A 21,117-nucleotide genomic window follows, 5' to 3' on the forward strand; every position below is an offset into this window, starting at 1 on the left:
TGTTTACAAACCGAGTATAGAAGAGGCTGGAACTGCAGTTCATGTGTGCTGTGAACATTGCCATCACATTCCTCCTCAGATACATCTTTAACTTGCAGGTACCCATACGCTGCAAAAAGTAGTGAAAATAGTTTATCGCAGCTTATTAGGGAAATTTACAAGGATGATCTCAAAACTTCTATAAAAAAAAGAATCTTATCCTAGTCTTCTGAACCTGAAGCAAATCTATTTTATAGATAGCACAATGGAGGCATGAAGAGGTTAAATGGCTATGGTCAGACTGCATACACTGACAATATCGAGAGAGAGCACGAGAGTGCCAGCTGATGCCTGTGACTTCATTCCACAAGTCAAAATGTGACTATGAATTGTTGCTGAAATGGAGGAACACAATTAAGCATAATCAGTCCTTTTCTAAAACAAGCAAACATGCAGCAGGTCTTGCCTAGAGCAGGACCAGTAAGGGAAGACTTTGATCTTGCAGTAGGTCTGTACTTGGTCAAAATTAGCTGAAGAAAGTAGGCTTGCGCTCTGCTCCTTTTATCTCCGTAGCAAGGAGATGGCAGAAGCAATTGTATCATTGGAAGGAAAAAAGTTGTGATTACATTCAAACATTTATCTCCCCAAAAGCAGAAATGTGTTGTTGCGCCTTGGGGAATTAACCTTCATATTTTCACAGGAAAATGTTCTTATTCCCGAGTAAGGTCGTCTTAAGTTCCGTGGAAATCTGCCTGTTCTTTTTCACAAGGTCTTGAAGTTAATACTTGTGTAGGTAAGAGCTGCTAGGCTGAATCTGCGAAAGTTTCCCGATACACAATCCTGTCATAATCTGCAGACAGTATCTTTGGCCTACTCTAAATTGAAGCACTTTATTTTTTTGCCCAGCCATTCTAATCCTGGATGTAGACAATCATTAAACCAACCGGTTCAGACAACCAGCTTGACATTTTCTATTATCAAAGCAGGAGATTAATCCAGCTAAATCCAAAGTTAACTTTAGGTAAAGACAAAGTTACTCATCACATTTTTTTATTGGTATTCACCAATAGAAAACAATGGGGACAAATCACACTGTACCAAACAAATGGAAGCTACTGCTCTAAGCGTCATCAAGAACTTCCCCTGTCAAAAGCATTTAGCAAGTTTTACCCAGAATGATACATAAAAGGAGATTCCCATTTTAGGTAATGTGCACAAATTCTTTACCTAACACCTGATAAATACGCAAACATTTCCCCTTCTTTGATCTATCTTCTCTTCCATGCTATATGAGAAATCTCTCAAAAACAGCATGTAGAGAGGCTACTTTTTCATATGCAGTAAAATAAGTGCATCCAACAGGAAGAAAAAGTCCAAACCACTCATATGCTTCACCTTTCCATTATTATCTTCTACCTGTTCTTTGTTCAAGCCTTTGAGTTCGATGTTTCATTGTGCATTACTCAAAAAATTAATCAACTTGCTATTTTCCCATCACTACAAAGTATTGGTAGCTGTAATTGCACTTCTCTGGGCAGAGTTTCCTGCTTTTCTGTTTGAGGACAATACACGAGACCAAACTCTTTTTCCCCTTTGTGCTCATGACTCCCCTTAAGAAAGCACATGCACAACAGCTGATACTAATTTGGATTCCAGAAAAGTTAGAAGAACCCAGGACAGAAAGACAAAGATAATTTGACAAAGTAAGAAAGAACATTTAGGCCCTGCAATCCTGTGCCCCACAGTAACAAGTTATTAATTGGTATGGCTAGTTCAAATTGTCTTTAGAACATAATCATGTTTTTACGAAACCAATCCCAATACCACTGTAAATGCTATATGCTTCTTTACCACTCCTTTCATCAGCAATGCAGTAAGTCATCTCACAGTTGCACAAGGAGCATGAGACTGTCATCAAGAGGTAGGATGGCTGCACAAAAACGGAGACCCAGATTAAATTAAATTCAGTATTTCAGAGAAGAGCAGCAACAAGTACAAGCTGTGTTGACCTTCACATCCAGTAGGAGAGATTTTTTTTTGTACTTCCCGAGATGGCTGGAATCCATACTGCCACCCGATGCCTATGTGAACAATCTAGATTAAACTACATGTTGGAATAGGTTACGGATTAATTATGAAATCATAAAAGACTCAATCACAATCATTAGCCGCAAGTTTCATGCAAGAAGTGTCTAGAACTTGGTCACAATGTGCAAAGGCAAGGACAGAATGGGCATTTAAACTGCATTTTCAATCTTAAACTTACTAGGTATCCAACCCATCTGAGATTATCTCAGATTATTGCCCTTATCTATTTCTTTCCTCATTTTTCTACTCTTGGGCCTTCAAAAAAGTAGTTAATGTGGCCCAACTAGTTGTACAGAAGATTTGTTTCAACTTGCACAGCAAATCCAGCTTTTATTTTGAAACTTTTGAAAAAAGACTGGTATCAGACATATACATTCAAAAAAGCCTTGGGTGTATTTCTAGAAAACAGATGCTACCGTCCCATGAGACACTGTATCCAGAACCCACACTGGACATTCGCCTTCCAAGCAACTAATTGTGTATACCTGATTTTATATTCTCAACAGTCAAAATGCTGCTTTACAAATCCAACTTTACAAAAAGATTTTATTGAAAGGATTGAAAAATATTTGTTTTCAACAATATTTAAAACAAGTTTTCAAAGCATTAACAATATGTAACAGGATTTTTCCTCTTTTAAAAATTCAGTACACTGCGTTATTCCATACTACATCGGTTGTTAATAACTTCTTAAACTCTCTACTAGAGAATAACTTTTTTTAAAAAAAAAAAACAAACAAATTCATTTCCAAGCTTCCATTTTGGCCCTTTGTAGACTGGAAAGGATTTGTAGGTACAGTGACATTTACAAACCCTTCTATTAGAAACACTGCTCTTAATCAGCAAAAACCTATTTTACTAGTACATTTTAAACAAGTTATTTTGAGTAAGCTACATCAGCAAAATGAGCTTTTATTGCCAATATAACCAAGTCTGCATTACAACTTTTTTTCTGGTTCAGCTGTGGTTTGAACAGAAGTTACCCACACTTTAAATAGTTAAATATGCAAAACTTGAATGCTCTTTAAACCTCACTAGCCTGCTTGTGAATTGCTGGTTTGCGGATTAAAGGCCTTGAAAAGGGACTTTGTACAGTTAGATAAATTTGTAAAGTATTAACACAATTTGGGTTGATACAAAGCAGCTAGTACAATTACAATCAACGCAGCTTTTTGAAGAAAAAGCACAGGCTAAAGTCATCATGTGCCTTTCTTTCCTTCAGTCAGTGATTGCAGCTCTCTACTTGGCTGATCAGTGATCAAAGAAGATCGTTATCAAGCGGGAATAGTTGTACAAGCAACGCTGCAGAAGCCTCAAAGCCAGTAATGCTATTGCAGTACATGAGAAATTTAAAGACAGTTCCTAACCTAGATCTAACCTAGAGAAAGTAGTTAGGTAAATTTTGATTACAGATTTCATGAACTATGCACTCTGAAAATTGAAGTTCAGCAATTTAGTCAATAATAGCTTTAATATTATAAAAAGCATAAATAAAAAGTGCTGAATATAGTTTTATCTTTAAAAAAATACTAGATAAGGCTCATTAATCATTTCGCCTCACCTCCGCAAAATGATTTCCACTTCCTAGCATGCCTAGTGTGCTGCTTGTTTTCCACTTACTTAACCATACATTTACATAGCCACTATACCCTGTTCCTTTTCTCAATTATTGCATGTTTAAATAAAATAGTTTCAAAGCAAAAAGTCTGACACTTCTATAGTTCAGAAAGTAAACAGCTATTAAATAACTGAATACTCCACCTAGGAAACCCGTAAGCAGCTTCAAAACAGTGATAAAACAATTACTGCAGATTCAAGTGAAAGATAAATCCGAAAAGCTATGTGGATATTCTCCAAGATATCACAAAATTCATCTATTTAGACCAAATCAAACCAATATTCTATTTTACAAAATTTACAGAGTATTAATTTATATTAACATATTTTCATTGTGATTTGTATCATTAATCAAGAGTTTGCTTCTCCTTTATGGAAAAGTGCTCTCATCTGGATTTAATAAAATTAGACAGACTAGGGCAGCATCCAAACTAGAAGAGACATTATTTAAACCATCGGAGGACAGCAGGTTAGGCAGAGTTCGGAAATTAATACGTTTCCCATTACCACTTTGGACCACATGAAAAACATAAGACAATCATGAAAAGTTCAACAGAGCTTCTCACTTCACTTTCAAGGAAATCCGACCTTAATCAGTAAATTAATTCCTCCACAATATTATGCCATAGTCTTAAATTTAACAGATAATGTCCATTCCTTTAATAACCAATGCAGCAAGACTTTGAAAATGCTAAAGTTTGGATAGTTATGATCATGAGACTGCACCACAGAGAACATAAATGTAAACATTATACGTGGGTTTGATATTTTTCAGTTAAAGTACAGTACAAACCCTTTTTTCCCCCCTAGTTTTTTGTTGGTTTTTGCTTTTTTTCTTTCATAAAAGCACATACAATAAAATATGTACATAGAGAAGTTAGAAACGTTTGAAAGCATCTTAAAAAAGTAAATACGAGACTTAGAATATCTTGAGTGTGCTGAAGGCACCATTGCTACTCTACTGGGAATGTGTCCTCTCATTTATCAGCCTACCAACGCAGTATCCCTTCCTGTATCACTCAGCACCAAGAGCTGGAAGGTGTCTATGGAAGTTGAGGGCACTCAGGGCCTAGAATAGGATATTCTTTTCTTCAAGACAATAGTGGAACTAGACAATATAGTAGTAATTGAAGTCCAGATTCTTCTTGAACACTGGAGAATTTTTCTTTTTTTACTTTATAGTCTCTAACGCTACCATTTATTCCAGACAATCAAACAAAAATAATAAGAAAAACCAACACATTGATGATTCCCACCAACAGGAACTGTAGAGCTACAAACTAGCTCAGCTACAAAAATGGAAGTCACTGTAATAACCAACTAAGTCCACGCTGATGCTCATCCATGCTATTTGTGGATATTTACACAGTGATGACAGCCAAGGGTCAAACACTGTTCAAATGGGTGTAAGATACGTATATACATATATATATATGTATATATAAAAAAAAAAAACCACAGCTTTTTTTTACTAGTTCCATCTATTAATAAAAAACATGCTTCATGGGTATTTCTTCACAGTGTGTCACATTCACAAGTAAGGAGAAAGTATTTTAAGTGCTGCCTTGATGGGGAGCTGTTCTGGGCAAGACATTTAAACTAAAAAAGAGGAGCTTTTTTTTTTTTTGGAAAATTTCTTAGAGCCTTTATATGCATAGCAGTCTTAAACGGAATTACAAATATACCAAATTAAACAGAACATTTTAATGCCACTTTTCTACTGCCACTTTTTGATTATGTATCTACATTCAGCCTACCACGTTATTGGTAAGTTATAGGTTACAATCAAATCTACAGATGCTGTCGTCAATACCAATCAGAAATAATCCGTTTTCAGATCGCTCATTTGCAGGAAATTCACATTAGATTACAATCAGAGCCTAATTTCTTCCACTCATACTCTTGGTGGACAGGAAGTAGCACAATAATTTCCAGCCATCAGCAGATCAGACAGATATAAACTATAATCAGTATATATGTCTGAGATGGCGACCACACTCGTTAGCCAAAAACTTAAAAATCCAAGCATAGAGAAGGGATACTGCCACTTTCCATTCCCACAAGTCTTGTTCAGTGTAGACACTCAAAATTCTTCTTCTTCAACAGCAAAGTTATTTTGCTTCTTCCGAACATTCCAGTGTAAACACTCAGCCAAGCTTTCAAACCAGTCGCTCACAGGATCTCGGAAACAGATCGAAGGAAGGGGATAGCAAGAGGTAGTGATGCTAATACTGCAACAACACAGGAATACCCCAGTCAGTCAAGGGCAATGAACAGCAATTAAAAAAATCTTCTATTCACTAGCTAACATAGTGCTATGTTCAGCCAATTTGGTAAAACAGCAAGTTTCCTTAATCAAGCAATAACCAAGTCTGCAGGCTCATCTAAACAGAGCGAACACAGGGCTTAAAATTGTTAACAGATGCACTGTGGACAGCATTCTTTGACACAGTGAGAATACTGAACCCACTCCATGACGTCCTGCAGTCTTTTGCTGGTCTTCACATCAACAACACAGGGACAAAGGAAAATATAAGTCACCACCTTGGCCTTTAAGTTTCAAGTTTTAACTATAAGGAACAGCACTAAGAAGTCTAGCATCTCACAAAAGGCCAAATCTCATGTTTGAATCCTTGCTAGTCTCCTGATCTATTCTATAGATCTTTCAACCTCAGAGGAAATACAAACAGTTCAAGATGGAGTGTCATGCCAGCTATACATTTTCCTTCCTGGCAACTTGTACGGACCAAGAAAAAAAAAGTCATCCTGAATAGCAAGTCAACCGGTCACACATCACACAGTTGCCTTAAATCACCTCCTATTAGGATAAGCCACCACATTTTGCACATAAAAACAGGAAACTTCATACACTCCATTCTGCTCACTCAAGGCAATGGCATCGCAAGTGACCACAACCATTCGCTAAGTTAACACAGTTTAAACCATATGGCATTATTCAGAGCCACTGCTTATATGCAACTCCTGTTGGTTTACATCTTCTCAAACTCCTGAGAGCTATCTTTAAGTTAAATTCACAGAATTTTCTAAAGACACGTCCATCTTCCTTGCCAAGCATGCAATGTTTACATGCTTTTGTCTTAACACTTCACTTGCTTTCATAGGAAGATCGAAAAAAACTCAAGTTAGAAATGAAATACTTTCAGCGCAGTTTGTGCTGTAAGAGGTGTCAGGGTTTATAAAAGCTTGTTTCTTCACTGCCAGCAACCCTTTTGACAGATGTTAGAGAATGAGAGAAGTACATGAATCACTATTTTCTATACGTATAGAAAAATGCTACAATCAAAAAAAAGGCTTGACCTGTCTCCATGGCATATTTCCTGCCTCTTCCTTCCATCAAATGAAACCCATGCTGTATTCCTGGCATCCGGGGAGAGCATAATCTGAAAAAGAGAAAAGAACTAAACTTCAGGTCCAAAACCTATTTTTCAAGAGCAAGGAATAAACACCTCCTCCATCCTCCCTCTGAGTACAGAATTGACTCTTCACAACTTCACAGTTGCACTGAAATTTGTAATCTGTCCACAATAACAGTGCACTAGCATACCACACAAGTTCCAAACTGTCTTTTGACGTTTGGTATATATACATATATTTTTCTACACGCAGTAAACCCCCTTTTTATAAGTACAAGGTCATAAACCACAAAGACATTCCAGTTAAAGCTGGCGCATGCTTTAATTCAGTTACATGAGTTGACTTAGCATCTCTTTCAAGAAAAATAAAGTTAATCCAGAAAAATAGATTTTAATACATAATGAACGTAAAGCCATGAAATTTAGGAAGTTTTGCTCATATTTAACACACATTCCTCTTAAGAGAAAAGAATTGACTACCACTGGCCAGTAACACCCACTGACATGAAAGTAATCTGAGACCAGTGCCACAAATAAACATTCAATTTATGTTGTAGAACAGGAACAAAAAACCCAGTGCACACTTATTTCTTAATGCTAATCTTTTAACATCCCTAGGAGAGCCCTGCTAAACACACTAGCTCTCTTCCAACTTAAGCAGACTGGAAGCTTGTAACAGGTACAAGCAGCAGAAAGGGATTCTTCCTTACACATGGGTATTTGTTAAAAATACACATTAACTAAGTCCATTTTATATTCAGGTATTACATGCCTTTTTTTCTGCAAGACAGCATTAACAAAAAATAATTAGTGAATTGCAGATAATTCTACCAATATACTCAAAATCTGCAATATTTGTTGGTTTAGCCATGAAAGTAGAACTTTTCATTCCCTTAAACACCACTGATTTATATGCACTTTAACCGAAATTACGTAAAATTTTATTAGTCAGAATGCAAATGTATATATTCTCATTTTGCAGAACGTTACACAACTACAGTCCGGTAGGAAGCAGTGTAAAAGTATTCTGCTAGTGTGTACATTATTTTAAACAAAGATGCATTCTTCAACCAGACTCGATCTGGTCCTCCTCCAAATGAAAGAATGCAGGAGATACATAGCATTCCCTGACCTCTTCTGCTTTGGTCAGGGTCACATGGTTATTACAAAAGTTTTTAACTTGGAAAGAGGAGGAACATAACGGAAGCTAACCTTGAGTTCCACTCCAGCAGGAACAACAATAGGTCTGAAAGACAATGAGTGAGGGCAGATTGGGGTGATCATTATTGCAGGAACATTTGGATGAATCATAGAAGCTCCTGCTGCAGCTGCATACGCAGTGCTACCAGTCGGCGTGGAGACAATGACTCCTGTGAAAGGAGCAAAAAATTCACTTACATTAGCATTACAATCAATGTGTTATTTTGGAAGACGACTAAGAAATTGCACTGTTATGAAAATGAAGCAGAGAATGTATCAACTTGTATTTCACAGGAGAATTGCAGTCTAACACACAAAAAGTCAGAAACTCTTCTAGTCCTGGCACAGCACATTTGTTCTATGGCTTCATGTAAGTTGCATAAACTTCTAGATCTCAGCTTACACAACTTTGTAACAGTGACATTCATTTTTTTAAGGGTAAGAGCTTTAAAGATGAACCTCTGTATTTCATGAATTGATATCTTAAGCCTTCAGCATATTCCAGATATCCAAGCAAATTTTTCCTGAGCTACTTCTTGCCCTTAGTCCTAACATATCATGTGCAAAGAAACTGCCACTTGCTTTCACAAGTCCATAAACAAAGCTTACGACACTTTAATGCTTCGTTGTCGAACGCATTAGTTACCAATGAATAAATATACCTATTCTTTGCACCCTAATGTTTTTTGTCACCAGTGAACTGAAGCTTAGGATTTTGTTTCCATGTGAGAAAACCCTCCAGTGAAATAGCAACAGTCTACACGTGAATCGAAAAGCAATTTAACTCAAGAAGCAGACTCACCATCTCCTTGTACTGTTGTTATCAGGTGTCCATCTAGAAAGACATCTACATTGGAAAGGTAAGAAGAAGGACCACGATCCACTACAACTTCATTTAGGACCTGCCATGACATCAAATATTACACCAGTCCGCTGTTGCTGACTTAGCAATGTAATAAATGACAAGCCGAAACATGCTTTCCAGATCTTTGAAAAATTCATGCTGATTTAGTACCTGTCAAATTATACTCTACATTTCTGTCTTACCAAGTGCCAGCTGAAGTTTTTAGATGTTAAAAATTATTTCCAGAAGCTGGTTACTAACAATGTGCAGGGTTTTTCTTTTCACTTATAAAAATCCTTGGGATATCCCATTTTAGAACTACCACTTTGTCTTCAAAATAGAAGGAAAATATTACTACAGGAAAGTACAATACTAGAACTTATGATTGCAGAAGGTAATGAGGTACACCACTTCTTCATTATTTAGTGCACATATTGTGAACAGGAACAATATAGATCTGTCCCATACTACTGGGCTAATGTAAGTAAACTAAGGAAAAGGGGAAAGTTGTAATAAAACAAGTAGAACGCAATTTACAAACAGCGTATTAGTTCTCTTGCTTATTTTGCCCTCTGACCTGATATTGCATAATTTGCTTGCCCGCTTCTTTCTCTATATTTGTAGACACTACTCCATTTTCTTCTATACCATTTTGTACTGTCATCTTCTCTCTGTGCTCTTTTACTACTTTCACTTTCAGCCTGCTTCGTAGAACAAGCGCTGCATTGCCTAGAAGTGAAATATAGGAGAAAGTACACAAAAATGATATGCCAGGATAGTAAATAAAACCCTGTAATGACTAGCAAACTGTATGAAACGCCATCCGTCTACTGCCTGTGCTTTCAACGTTCCCAATTTCATTCACAAGCTAATTGTCTACATTTGGTTAAAGCTCAAAAATCATTTTTAGTAGTAATGAGCAAAATTAAAGTCAAATTTGAACCCAGTCCTTCCTCCCTTTCCCCACGATGTAAAAAGAAAATTTTATATGGACATGATCAAGATTGGAAAACACTGTTAGGCTCATGTGATCTCCACTAAGAGAAAAGCTAAGCTTAAGGAAAATCAGTGCATTAGAAACACCTATTAAAAGACAACACTCTAGCAACATAAGAATTTTATACATCTTTTCAGGAATCTACTTAGGATGCAACTCAAATAATCTCATATTGAAGAAACAAAGTATTTCTTTCCTCTAGTATTTTATTTGCCTCACTTCTCAGTATTTAAGCACTGCACTGCTTAGAGAAACAGACTACCACAGACTTCAGAGTTACACTCTATTTGTATGTTTATCTGTCATTTAACATAAATTCTGCATTGTCTTTTGTTTACTCCACACAGGACAAAGTTATTTCTTAGTCATTTTCCTTTACAGAATAGCATGGAAAGCAGCACCGAACGGGTCAACAAAATGCAATATTTTTGCTAGCTTAGCATACATTTCTTGTGACTCAATCTTACGGGACAACCTAAATGAGGTGGTTAAGAAAATTTACTAGTCTTGGAAAAAGCTACAGAAAATGTAACAAAAAGAAACACCACACCTTGTCCCCTTAAATTTACCTTCTATAACCTGAGTGACTTGGGACTGAAAATTCTCAAAATTAAATGGAGTAAGAAATCCAAGGGATCCCAGATGAAAAGCCATAACTGGAGGTACACTACCCTATCAATAAAGAAAAGAATTTAAAAGCTACTGAATAAAAGCAATTCATACTTCAACTAATTGCCGGTAAATATTTTGACTATTGATGTAACTTCAACTATGCATAAAAAAACCAACACATTACATACATTATTTTCAGAAGGTATAGGGTAAAACGGGCTTAATAAAAAAGGAGGGAACGGCAAAGGACAAATGCCGTCCTGAATAACAAAGGGGGATAAAAAACCCACAACCTTCAAATACTTAAAAAAGAAAAGAGGTCTTTAAGTCTATTCCCCATAAAGACCAACCTGGAAAAGCGAAGAAGCATAAAGTAAGGTCCCATCTCCTCCCAGGCATATGATAAAGTCTATCTGATTTGAGATATCATCATAATCTAGAAGCAACATTGAAGTAGAAGTTTTGAATTAAGTTTTATCAACAGTCTTAATCTCCTAACATAAATTAAGTGCAGCATGCCAACATTCACTCACAAATATAAACACACAAAACTTAAGATGTAACAACAACTAAGATATAACAACAGCTGCAAAAGACACATTAGCTTTACAAACTTGACCCAATGACTAAGGAAACATCAAGACAAATAAGCAATATACTTCAACTTTACTTTCAAGAAATCATGACCATACCTTCTCTGAAGGTGCAAAATTTCTTCTTCACTGGTCCAAAATTATCATCATTAGCTATAGCGGGGTCTTCCAATACTTTTTTTTCTACGTACACTATCATATTGTTCTCCTTAAGAGAGGTAAGATAAGCTTGTTAATAACTTCTTAAAATAACAAAATATTTGACTCTCCCTATAATTTGTATTAGTTTAAAACATATAAATAATATTTTACAGAAGTGGTCTGCATCTGTTGGTTGTGGGGTTTATTTTTAGCATGTGGTCTAATTCTAATGAGAATTTTGCAGCATGCACAGACCATCTAATAAATTAAACTAAACTTTGGAATACAGCCTACGTGATACAGTAACACTGCTGTTTGTTCAAGGCTTAAAGCTTTTTATATCCCATTCCCTGTAACTTAGAATTGCAAACAGAATGAAGGAAAGTTTTGACTTTACTTTTTTTTTTTTTTTTAAGGTCTGTACTTAAAGTACTTAAGTACTGACCTTAAGCTCTGAAACAAGTTTTACTACTTCCAGTGGCAATGGGAAAATGATTTGTTTGCACTATACAATTCTGCATATTCCACATTCAACAGAATCAGTAATTGAAAGCAGTTTAGATGTAAAATTTTTAATTATGGTAAAAAATGGAATTTTCATTTCATTACCTCAGTAAGATACACACAGAGTTCTTTAAAAGGCTGCAGCAGACTGGCATCACGGATCTTTTTAATAACAAGGACGCTCTTGGGAGGTTTGTTCCATGTCAACCGCTGGCTTGCTGGATCCTGAATGTGCCTAGAGAATAGAAAAAAAGACAACATTAACACATTTTGCTTTGACAACATTCTGGTCTGTTAAGAATATATTCTTAATCATAATTGCACGCAGTCCTAGAACAACAGAAAGAAGGATGCAGTAGTTCATATTGTAATGATGCTTTCTGAAAAAAATGAACACCAATCAATGCTTTACTATATTAAGATGGTAGCGCAGTATTAAAGTGTCCATTCTTGTAACTGCTGCCATGCTAGTAACACGTGCAAACAGGGACTTTAACAGAAGCACTGCAAAAGCTCTTGGATCAAGTTCTCCAACTAACTGACATCTTCCCTGATGCTTCCAGCCATAACGCTTTCCTCTATCCTGCCTTAGTGCTCTCTGCTCTTGAGCTGACTCAAAATAAGGAGAAACATCCAATTAGAATATCAGAAAAAGCTACAGCATAAACTTTTCTCCCATCCAATACTGTAAGTTAAACAGGTTAAGTCAATGTAAATTTAAAAAATAGTGCAACAGTTCCAACCCAAATATTCTTCTCTTTTTAGCATTGTTTCCTTCAGCACTTTTTTTACCCATACCAGTATACAGTCACAGTTTTCTCAATACAGTTTGAAGCCTGCAGATGCAGACACAAATTCTAGAGGTTTTTTACTAATACTGAACAACAATATCACAAGAGAAGGGCAAATAATCAAGATTCACATGGTCATCTGCACTAAATCCTCAAGATAAGCCTTAACAACTATGAAAAACTATAGTACGTAAACTCTATTCTGGGAAGTCTGCATTTGCAACTCTTATACTTCCTATCATAAAGCCTCATAAATAAAGGGCTTAAACAGGAACAGATGCCTGTATACTTCTATTCCAGGCAAACATTACAGATAGGTAAACATATATAACTTCTGTGCAAAATTTCTTTAAAACTCTAATCTATACATTAATTTTATCTTAGTGTTGATCCCAAAACAAGTTTATCTGCTTAAAGTAGCACAACTACTACTTTAAATGTAAAAAAAAAAAAACCAAAAAAAAAAAACAAAAAACAAAAAACAAAACAACGAACAAAAAGTATTTCAAAACTACTGTCTGCCTATTGCCAGGACAGCATTCTAAGACTTGAGAACCTCAAGAACTAAATATATGTACATGAATAATTTTGCGGCTTTCAAGAGGGTTCAGTAACAGAACCCTCATGTTGCTCTATAATACAGTTGTAGTAGCTCTAGTTGATTTAGGAATACACACCTGTATTTTCCTTCTTCATTTAAATCTCCTCCTAAGCTACGTAATTTCACAGTTGTATTTCACATATCACAAGCATCCCATCCTTTTCCATACGGTGCAGATATAATCCATAAAGCAAAGCAGATTAGTATAAATGCCGAACAAGCCATTTACAAATTTACAGAGATATTTGGATTTAGCACTTCAAGGGTTAAAATAAAACAGATGATGATGCTGGAGGTGGAATAACCTGCTCATTTTACTTTCCAAAATGCCTACATTCTATATATAAACACAGCAGAAACTATAGATTAATGAAGTAGTCTAATACCAATATCCTTTACTAACAAACAGTGCCGTCTCTCTCTCCCCCTCTCAGTATTATTGCACAACACAGGAGAATACAAACACGCAGTTAGCCTCAGTATCACATACAGGCTTTCAACATTACATTATGTTTCATCTCATTGTATTTTACAGCCAAGGAATCCTAGAACAGTGGAGGCTGGGAGGCACCTCTGGTGCTGGTCTAGTCAAATCCCCTGGCTCAGCGTAAGGGCGTTTTGAAGATACCATACTCTGTCTCAAATATTGCCGTGAATCTGAGACAACTATGGATTTGGAAGGCTTCCTCTGACTTGACTAACCAACCAATAGTTCAACTGAAAATAAAGTAAAATAAAATAAAATAGGAAGAGTTGATTAATGTGTTTATTGCTGTCAAACAGTTGCAAAGGAACTGGAGCAAAAGGTTTATATGCTATTTCCAATACAAATGGTGACTAAGGAAGCATTTTCTATACTAAAGTTCATTTCACAAAATTAAATTCCTCAAATCTCAATACTGCCAAAAGGTAAAAAATACACAGAGAAACCACCCCCAAAACCATTTCAAGATGATTAGGCTATCTTCTAAAGCTGCAAAGAACTAAAGATTGCAGCACTGCTTTTCACTTAATAAACGTAGAACTAATACAGACTTCATTCAAACAAAGACTGCCTGTTTCAACTGTACTCACCAATTCCATGCAGTTCTACTAAATGAAAGATTATTCATAACATGCTTTAAGACCTTCATGTTTCTTTCCAGAAGTCAGGCAAATGCAACAGCTCCAAAAAAAAAAAAAAAAGGCTGAGGCTTTTATCACTTATTAATAAACTGCTACCTCAAAAGAAAACATTTTTCTCTGAAAATTTTTTCCCAGTTAAGTATTTCAATCAGTCCCAATAAAAAGTTGTGAGGCTTCACACAAAAATCCTGTATAAAACAATAATTACAGATCTTCAGAGGCAAGATTTCATAAGGAAAAGCCCATTTCAAGAAACAGTTTAAAAACAGGCATTTGACCTCCCCTCTCCTCAACCACACAAGCACCTGATTCTTTTTTCACTGAGTAGTCTTACAATTCCTCTGGTCATCTTACACAACAGTCTTCAGAAAATACAATCATCAACACTAGCACTTAAAGAGACACCAAGACCTTCTCCAACTCATGCCTGTATATTAAAAGTAAAATTTTCTGTTAAAAAATTCTCGCCAGTGAAGAGAGTTTAACAATATTACTAACTGTAGACAAGAAAAACCCAAACAAAAAGGTTTTGCTTGTTTTTAGAAGCCACAACAAAAACCTTACGTATAGTAAGAATAGTAATTTACAATTTGGTCTTCAAATAGTCCTTTCCTTCAATCACCTGAGAGCATCCTTTTCTCCCCAGCTGTTCTGAACACTGCATAAGCAGTCTTTTCCCCGGCAAGTAGCGTGCGTTTAGCATCGCCTGCAGCCTCTGTACTCAACTGATCTTGCCACTATGGTTATATTGTGCCATGCTGGCCCAGCCCATGGGGAGGAGCATGTTCACCGCCGTCAGGTGGGTAAACACACAGTGCAAGTTGGGTTTTCGGATGAACTGCAGTGCTCCAAGCCACCGACTTTAGAACAGACAGAAAGAATGAGGAAGCTAAGAGTTACTGTACACTGCAAGATTTCCGCCCCATCTCTGTAACTACAGTTAGGATACCACCAACCTGTTTTGAGGAACACTATTACTATTTAGGTAAAGATTTAGGCAAATAAATACTCAATTCAAATACCTTACGTTTAACTGAAAGAACAATGAAATAAAACTTTTTAAAAGGACAAAAATAGGAACCACTAACTTGGTTAATCTGTAGAACCCCAACATTCTTTGTTTGACCAAGTCAAGACACGATTTACTAAGTATATAATACATGGTGTAAAAAGCAACACTTGTATACCACCCAACCTACAAAATTAAAATGTTTATCCACCTGCTAAGCAGAAATCAACCCTTATTTTCACATAAATTTAATCAGCAGAGTCTAAAAGCAAACTTGCCTTAGTGATATTCGTACACTGGAAGTGCCATAGATCAAATACAAAACCTCAAACTACGAGCTCAAACACATAACACCAAGAGAGGGAGAAGGCTTTCCTCAGATTTCACAGTACACAGAACAATTTCTCCTCCTTTCCTTGTGTTGACCGTAAAAATTTTTGTTCCTCTATCATTCAGAAACACTGTTCTTTATGTATTTTGAGTTAATGGAATAAACAAAATGCTACCAATAGCTTCTCCGTATCAAAATTAGATTGCTATAATTATGTTGGCAAGTGTTTATTATAGTTGCCATTGCTGACATCAAACTACGGATTGCAGCTTATGCAAAACATGCCTAAACAAAACTTCAGTACTTAACACTATTCATGTGCCCTGATGTATTTTTATGTGAAATGGTTCATTTTTTTTCCAAAATAGATATACTGAGCTGTGAGAAAACTCCCATTGTTTAGGTAGTAGAGACAGTGGGCCTAAGAACGCCAAATGAACTAGTAATATGAAACCAGTAAAATTAATTTCCTTTTATGTCTGTTACCCTGCAGGAAGTATTCCAACCAGCAAAACCACTATAAATCCATACAGAGAAATACTGATTATGTCCTATCATCCCTTGGGAGAAAAAAACAAACAAACAAACAATGACATTCAAACCCATAGTATACTTTTCAACACACAGATCAAGCTAACACACATCTAACGGGGTTTTACTTGACAATACAGTTGAGCAGCGCTATCCATTCTTCTCTCGGACTGACTTTTTGAATGGTCAACGTATGATAAAACGGCAGGCCAATTTTGGCAATGCAGACCCCGAGCTGGCAGTCAAGCAACATGAAAATCTCTAAATATCAGGTAAAATACAAACAACGCTGATTGGGGGGTGAATGGTAGAAAAGCAAACTTATCTTCTTTCACATAAAATAAGCATAATACCATTCATTTGACAAGTACTTACATAATCGTTTTAGGATTTTGCAGCATACAGGCCTTTGGTCCAAATGTGGTCACTGGGCATGGTCCATGCAAGGAGCGTGTTCTCCTAAATACATATATAAAAAAAAATAATCAATAAGTAAAAGAAATGTGATGACAAACGGGGTATAATTAGCTCCCCAACCACCAAAATTTGCACTAGGCTATACAGGGCAAAAGTACATTTCTTAAACCTACATTTGTGGTTGACCAGCCAAAGTAATTTTACACATATTAGCGCTCACATTTCAAATCTAAAACTTAACTCCTATACCTAGTCCTTAAAAGCAATTTTAATTGAAGCCTCGCTCACAGTTTATCCCCTCCACATTCTGAGTAATCACTTCCTAAATATTAGTACCAGGCACATATTCTTCTTGCATTCATTTCATCTTCACTTTGCACAAAGGAATCATCACAGCCTCAAAGAAGATATGGGTCAAGTCTTCTCAAGTTGCTTTTGTGAATTCACATCAAGCCTGCAAAAATTCTATTTAGTCTCAACTCTTCTGGACACTACAGTACAAAACAGTACATGTGTCTCTCAGAGAGACCAAAAAAATGTGTAGATAAATCCCAAATTATAAAAATGTAATCTATTTTCAAGGTCCCACTAATGTGAAAAGGAAAAAAACTATGTTTAAGAAACAAAGCACAGATAATTCCTGTTCTAGAAATAGCTATGTAATTCTTACATATTAAAAAAATTCTATTTTTTTTAAGCTATAGTAAGAAGGAATTTAAATAACTAAAAGACACATTGTTCAACTCCTCAATTTGTTGTAATCCTAAATAATAGCCAACATGACAGCACAAACAAGCATTTAACACTTCGAGTACTCAAACAGGTACTATATAGAAAGCTATTAAATAACACTGAGAAATTATCAAATGAGACTTGTGGCAACATTCAAAAGAAACTCAAAATATCTCTATACTAACACTAGCTGAGCGAAAGAGCAGCAGGTTCAGTTTTTGTTATGTAATTCAGTAGTCTCACAACCTTCACTTAACAAGTGTGCCTAATCAATTAATTAAAATAGAAAACATAAGCCAGGTCTTTTGTTTATATAGTATAAGCACTTTCTCTTCTCTAATATTTAGGCATGCATTAATTTCTGTTGACAATAAGCAAGCAACTAAGCATACAGACAAAACAACAAGCCCAAGACTGTTGTTTTCAGGCCATGTTCTCAGCAAAAAAAAACACTACAATGATTGTTAGTTGTGTGACATTAATGTATGTAAAGGATTAGTCTGCATCAATTCCTAAGTGACATCAGCTTCACTGCTGCAGACACAATAACCACGATACTTTCATTTCTATATTTCTTGAAGCACTACATCTTACCTAAGAGAACACAATTTCAGAACAGGACATTCACAATGATTAAATCTGGTAGAAATACACATAAAATAGCTGAATGAGTGCTTTTCATCTCAATAAGGTACAGTAACGCATATAAATTAGGTTTCCCAGTGTAAGTCTTGACAAGCATTTACAATGAAATCTCCAACACCCAGGCAATAACTTCAGGTATTTTTGCCACGGTCAAGTCACAGAATCGTTTAGGTTGGAAAAGACCTTTAAGATCATCAAGTCCAACCGTTAACCCAGCACTGCCAAGGCCACCACTAAACCACAGAAATGGCGTCCCGATCGTTTAAACACTTTTTTTGTTGTTTAAATCTTTGCACTTAATAAATTAATAAAACACAAAGTCTTCAGTTCTAAGGTATACGGAGATATATATCTGCAGTACCAGGCCTTAGTTCATTTTATTACATACTAGGTTAGGTCTCCTTAATTTTTTGTTTTGTTTCCCTGCCATCCCCATTACAAACATTTGCTTTTTACAGATTACATTCAAAACAGTTCCCTTTTCTTTCCATCATTCACAAACAAATAGAATCCACAATTTTGACTTTGCTAAAATAGGCTATTTAAGCAGAGCTTTTACTAACCAAAAACATTTTTTCTAGGTATCAAGGCAATACAGAAATTTACAAACAAGAAATCAATCGCTATTGACTGAAATTACTGAAGACTGAAAAATTTCTGTGCTTTTACTGCTGAGAAAGACTGGTGTAATAATTCAGTCCTTTAAACTGAGTACCACCTATTAGGTTAATTTAATCACTTGGAAGATGCATAGAAGTCATCCCAGGCTGAGATTAAGGCAGGCAGAGACAACCAAAACACAGAAAAAATGCTATTTGAATAGGTTAAAAAGGTTTTTTTTTCCATTTATTTATCTAATAAGAGTTAATATATTTGTCTTCAAATAAACAGGAGCTCTGAAACATCATTTATCCTCAAACTTAAATCCCTCCCAAAACACAGGATTACTCTTAGCTCTAGGATGAGATTATCTGGACCAAGTCAGAACTGTTCTGCCTTACTTCCCTCCCACCTCCTTCAGCAAATCTGTAAATGGGAGTAAAACTTAAGTCATGTAACTGCTGAAACATTATATAAACGCTATTAGAATTATTCCATTAAAAAGAACGGGAAATATGCCTTTCCTGTGCTTAACTCAATTGACACAGGAACTGGTAACTAATCTATTGCTTGGCAGTAACAAATCATTAGTGCACTGCCTTCTGTTGTGTATATTATAAAGTAGCTCAGACCAGCCTGATGATTCACTCTTAATACTAAAAAAACCCTCAGAAATCTAATAAAAATCAAAACCAGATGACAGGTTAAAACGATATAATTAAGGACTAACAGCAACATCTTATTTGTTCCATGTCTAAGACGATATGCGTGTGTAAGATTTGAATTCCAATACTGAAAATGAGTATTTAATATCCTACATTGAACACATAGAAGTTATATTTGGTTTTGAAATAATTTTTTCAATTTGTAAGTCCAGGCATGACTAATCCAGTCAGATAAGATTATTGCTAAATGTTTTCTAAAGTTTACCTTATTTATTTTAAAACAGAAAAATGAGCAAGGAGTGACATAATTAAGAGATTAATGTGTGTACCAATATGTGTAAAGGAATGACAAGTCTCTATCTACTTGTGAACAATTACACTTGAAATCAGGATAGTTAAATAACACCCTGGCAACTTCACCTCCCACTTCTTGCTCCACTCAAGCCTCTCCCAAATAACTGGCCTTTTTTGCTTTCTTTCAACACAGGTCATTATTGCATGCCGCTCCTGATAATTGCCTAAACTCTGTTCCCACAAGAGGCATTAAATATTCATATCTGACCTTCATGAGACTCAAACAAAGTTTTCTCTGCAAGCTCTAACTGATAATTGGTATACATTTTGTTTGAGATTTTACCTGGTTTTATTAGTACTCAATCTATGCACTATTCAAGCAACAGAAGGTAAAATGTGTGAGTGAACAGAATTTAAAGCTGTTTGTAGTAAGACTGGGTTTAATAAGAATGAGCAGCAAGGCACTGGAAATTATACACCTTTTAGGAAAATATACTTGCCAGTTCAAAGCAGATAGGCAACTGAATACTATATAGCAAGCCTGAGATCACTTTCTGACATTCTGCAAAATGCCTTTTGACAATTTTGCACTAAATTGAAGACAGACAGTGAATGAATGCAGAGAACCTTAATGAAAAAAAAAAAAATCTCGTAAACAAGAACCCTAATTCAAACCCACAATGGGTAGGGACTACAAAGATAACTTCTAGTTTTTAAAAAAAAGTAGTTGTTTAGCTAGAAAATAATAATATACAAAAATTTAGACCGCATGGTCCTTTACACAGGTTGACTGAAGTCTACATCCTTAAAGGTTTAAGAAGAAGGGAAAAAACACCAGTTTTACAGCATACTTTTAACATAAAGTCTTACATATCGACTGTGACACACAACGTAGTAGCTAGAAGAGTACAGTCAGAGCACAGTCCTTTGTGGACATTTTACAAGAGCATTACTGACTTTCTGAACTACATATGCAAAGCAAGTATTTTCCTAACATTTTAGCCTCTTCAGATAAAGGCTTTTATTACGCCTCCCTTCACCATAAAGCTTTCCCCTGCAATCTTCAGCCTTACCCATATATGCTCTGCCTTGCAAGAGCATTCCTACCAGCAAAGCAGTAACTCTGGACGAGAATTTCAGCTGTTGAGAAACTCCTCCATGATTCTGCCCGTGCTTTTATAGAGGGTCACAATGTAAGCTAAAGTTCTGCTATGCGTCCCACAAGTTCAAGACACACTGCTACCACAGCATGCTATTCAATATTTACAATGGGTCCAAAGATCACAAAAATCAAAAGTTCTATCCAGGCTGTCCACATGACAAGAGCCTTGCAACTAGATTAGAAATTTGGCTCAAAGAAAAAAATGGGCGTTTCTCACTGCTGTCAAACAATCTGCAAGCACCAATTTGCTTTGTGCTGCCTCACA

General features: G+C 35.9%; 1 protein-coding gene across 5 annotated transcripts in view; it reads right to left on the bottom strand.

Moving 5' to 3' along the window:
* Positions 1-4: 4 nt before the first annotated feature.
* NADK (NAD kinase) overlaps positions 5-21,117 on the bottom strand; it is a 28,647-nt gene continuing 7,534 nt past the window's right edge. For 2 of the 5 annotated variants that reach the window (XM_087755201.1, XM_087755202.1), the window contains exons 3-12: positions 16,713-16,796; positions 12,055-12,184; positions 11,404-11,512; positions 11,062-11,147; positions 10,669-10,771; positions 9,680-9,831; positions 9,061-9,160; positions 8,271-8,428; positions 7,003-7,085; positions 2,596-5,915 (exon numbers count right to left, since the gene is read on the bottom strand). In XM_087755201.1, the coding sequence (XP_087611327.1) occupies positions 5,768-5,915; positions 7,003-7,085; positions 8,271-8,428; positions 9,061-9,160; positions 9,680-9,831; positions 10,669-10,771; positions 11,062-11,147; positions 11,404-11,512; positions 12,055-12,184; positions 16,713-16,796 (1,153 nt within the window). In that variant the 3' untranslated portion in view covers positions 2,596-5,767. Of the gene's footprint in view, positions 1,910-2,595; positions 5,916-7,002; positions 7,086-8,270; positions 8,429-9,060; positions 9,161-9,679; positions 9,832-10,668; positions 10,772-11,061; positions 11,148-11,403; positions 11,513-12,054; positions 12,185-14,415; positions 14,507-16,712; positions 16,797-21,117 lie in introns of those variants that run through there. The other 3 variants (XR_015704264.1, XM_087755204.1, XM_087755203.1) reach the window with 3 other exon arrangements.

Source organism: Nipponia nippon, unplaced genomic scaffold, assembly GCF_047370975.1.
Source record: "Nipponia nippon isolate SJK-2023a ecotype South Korea unplaced genomic scaffold, ASM4737097v1 scaffold_19, whole genome shotgun sequence".
In the NCBI taxonomy this organism is placed as follows: Eukaryota; Metazoa; Chordata; class Aves; order Pelecaniformes; family Threskiornithidae; genus Nipponia; species Nipponia nippon.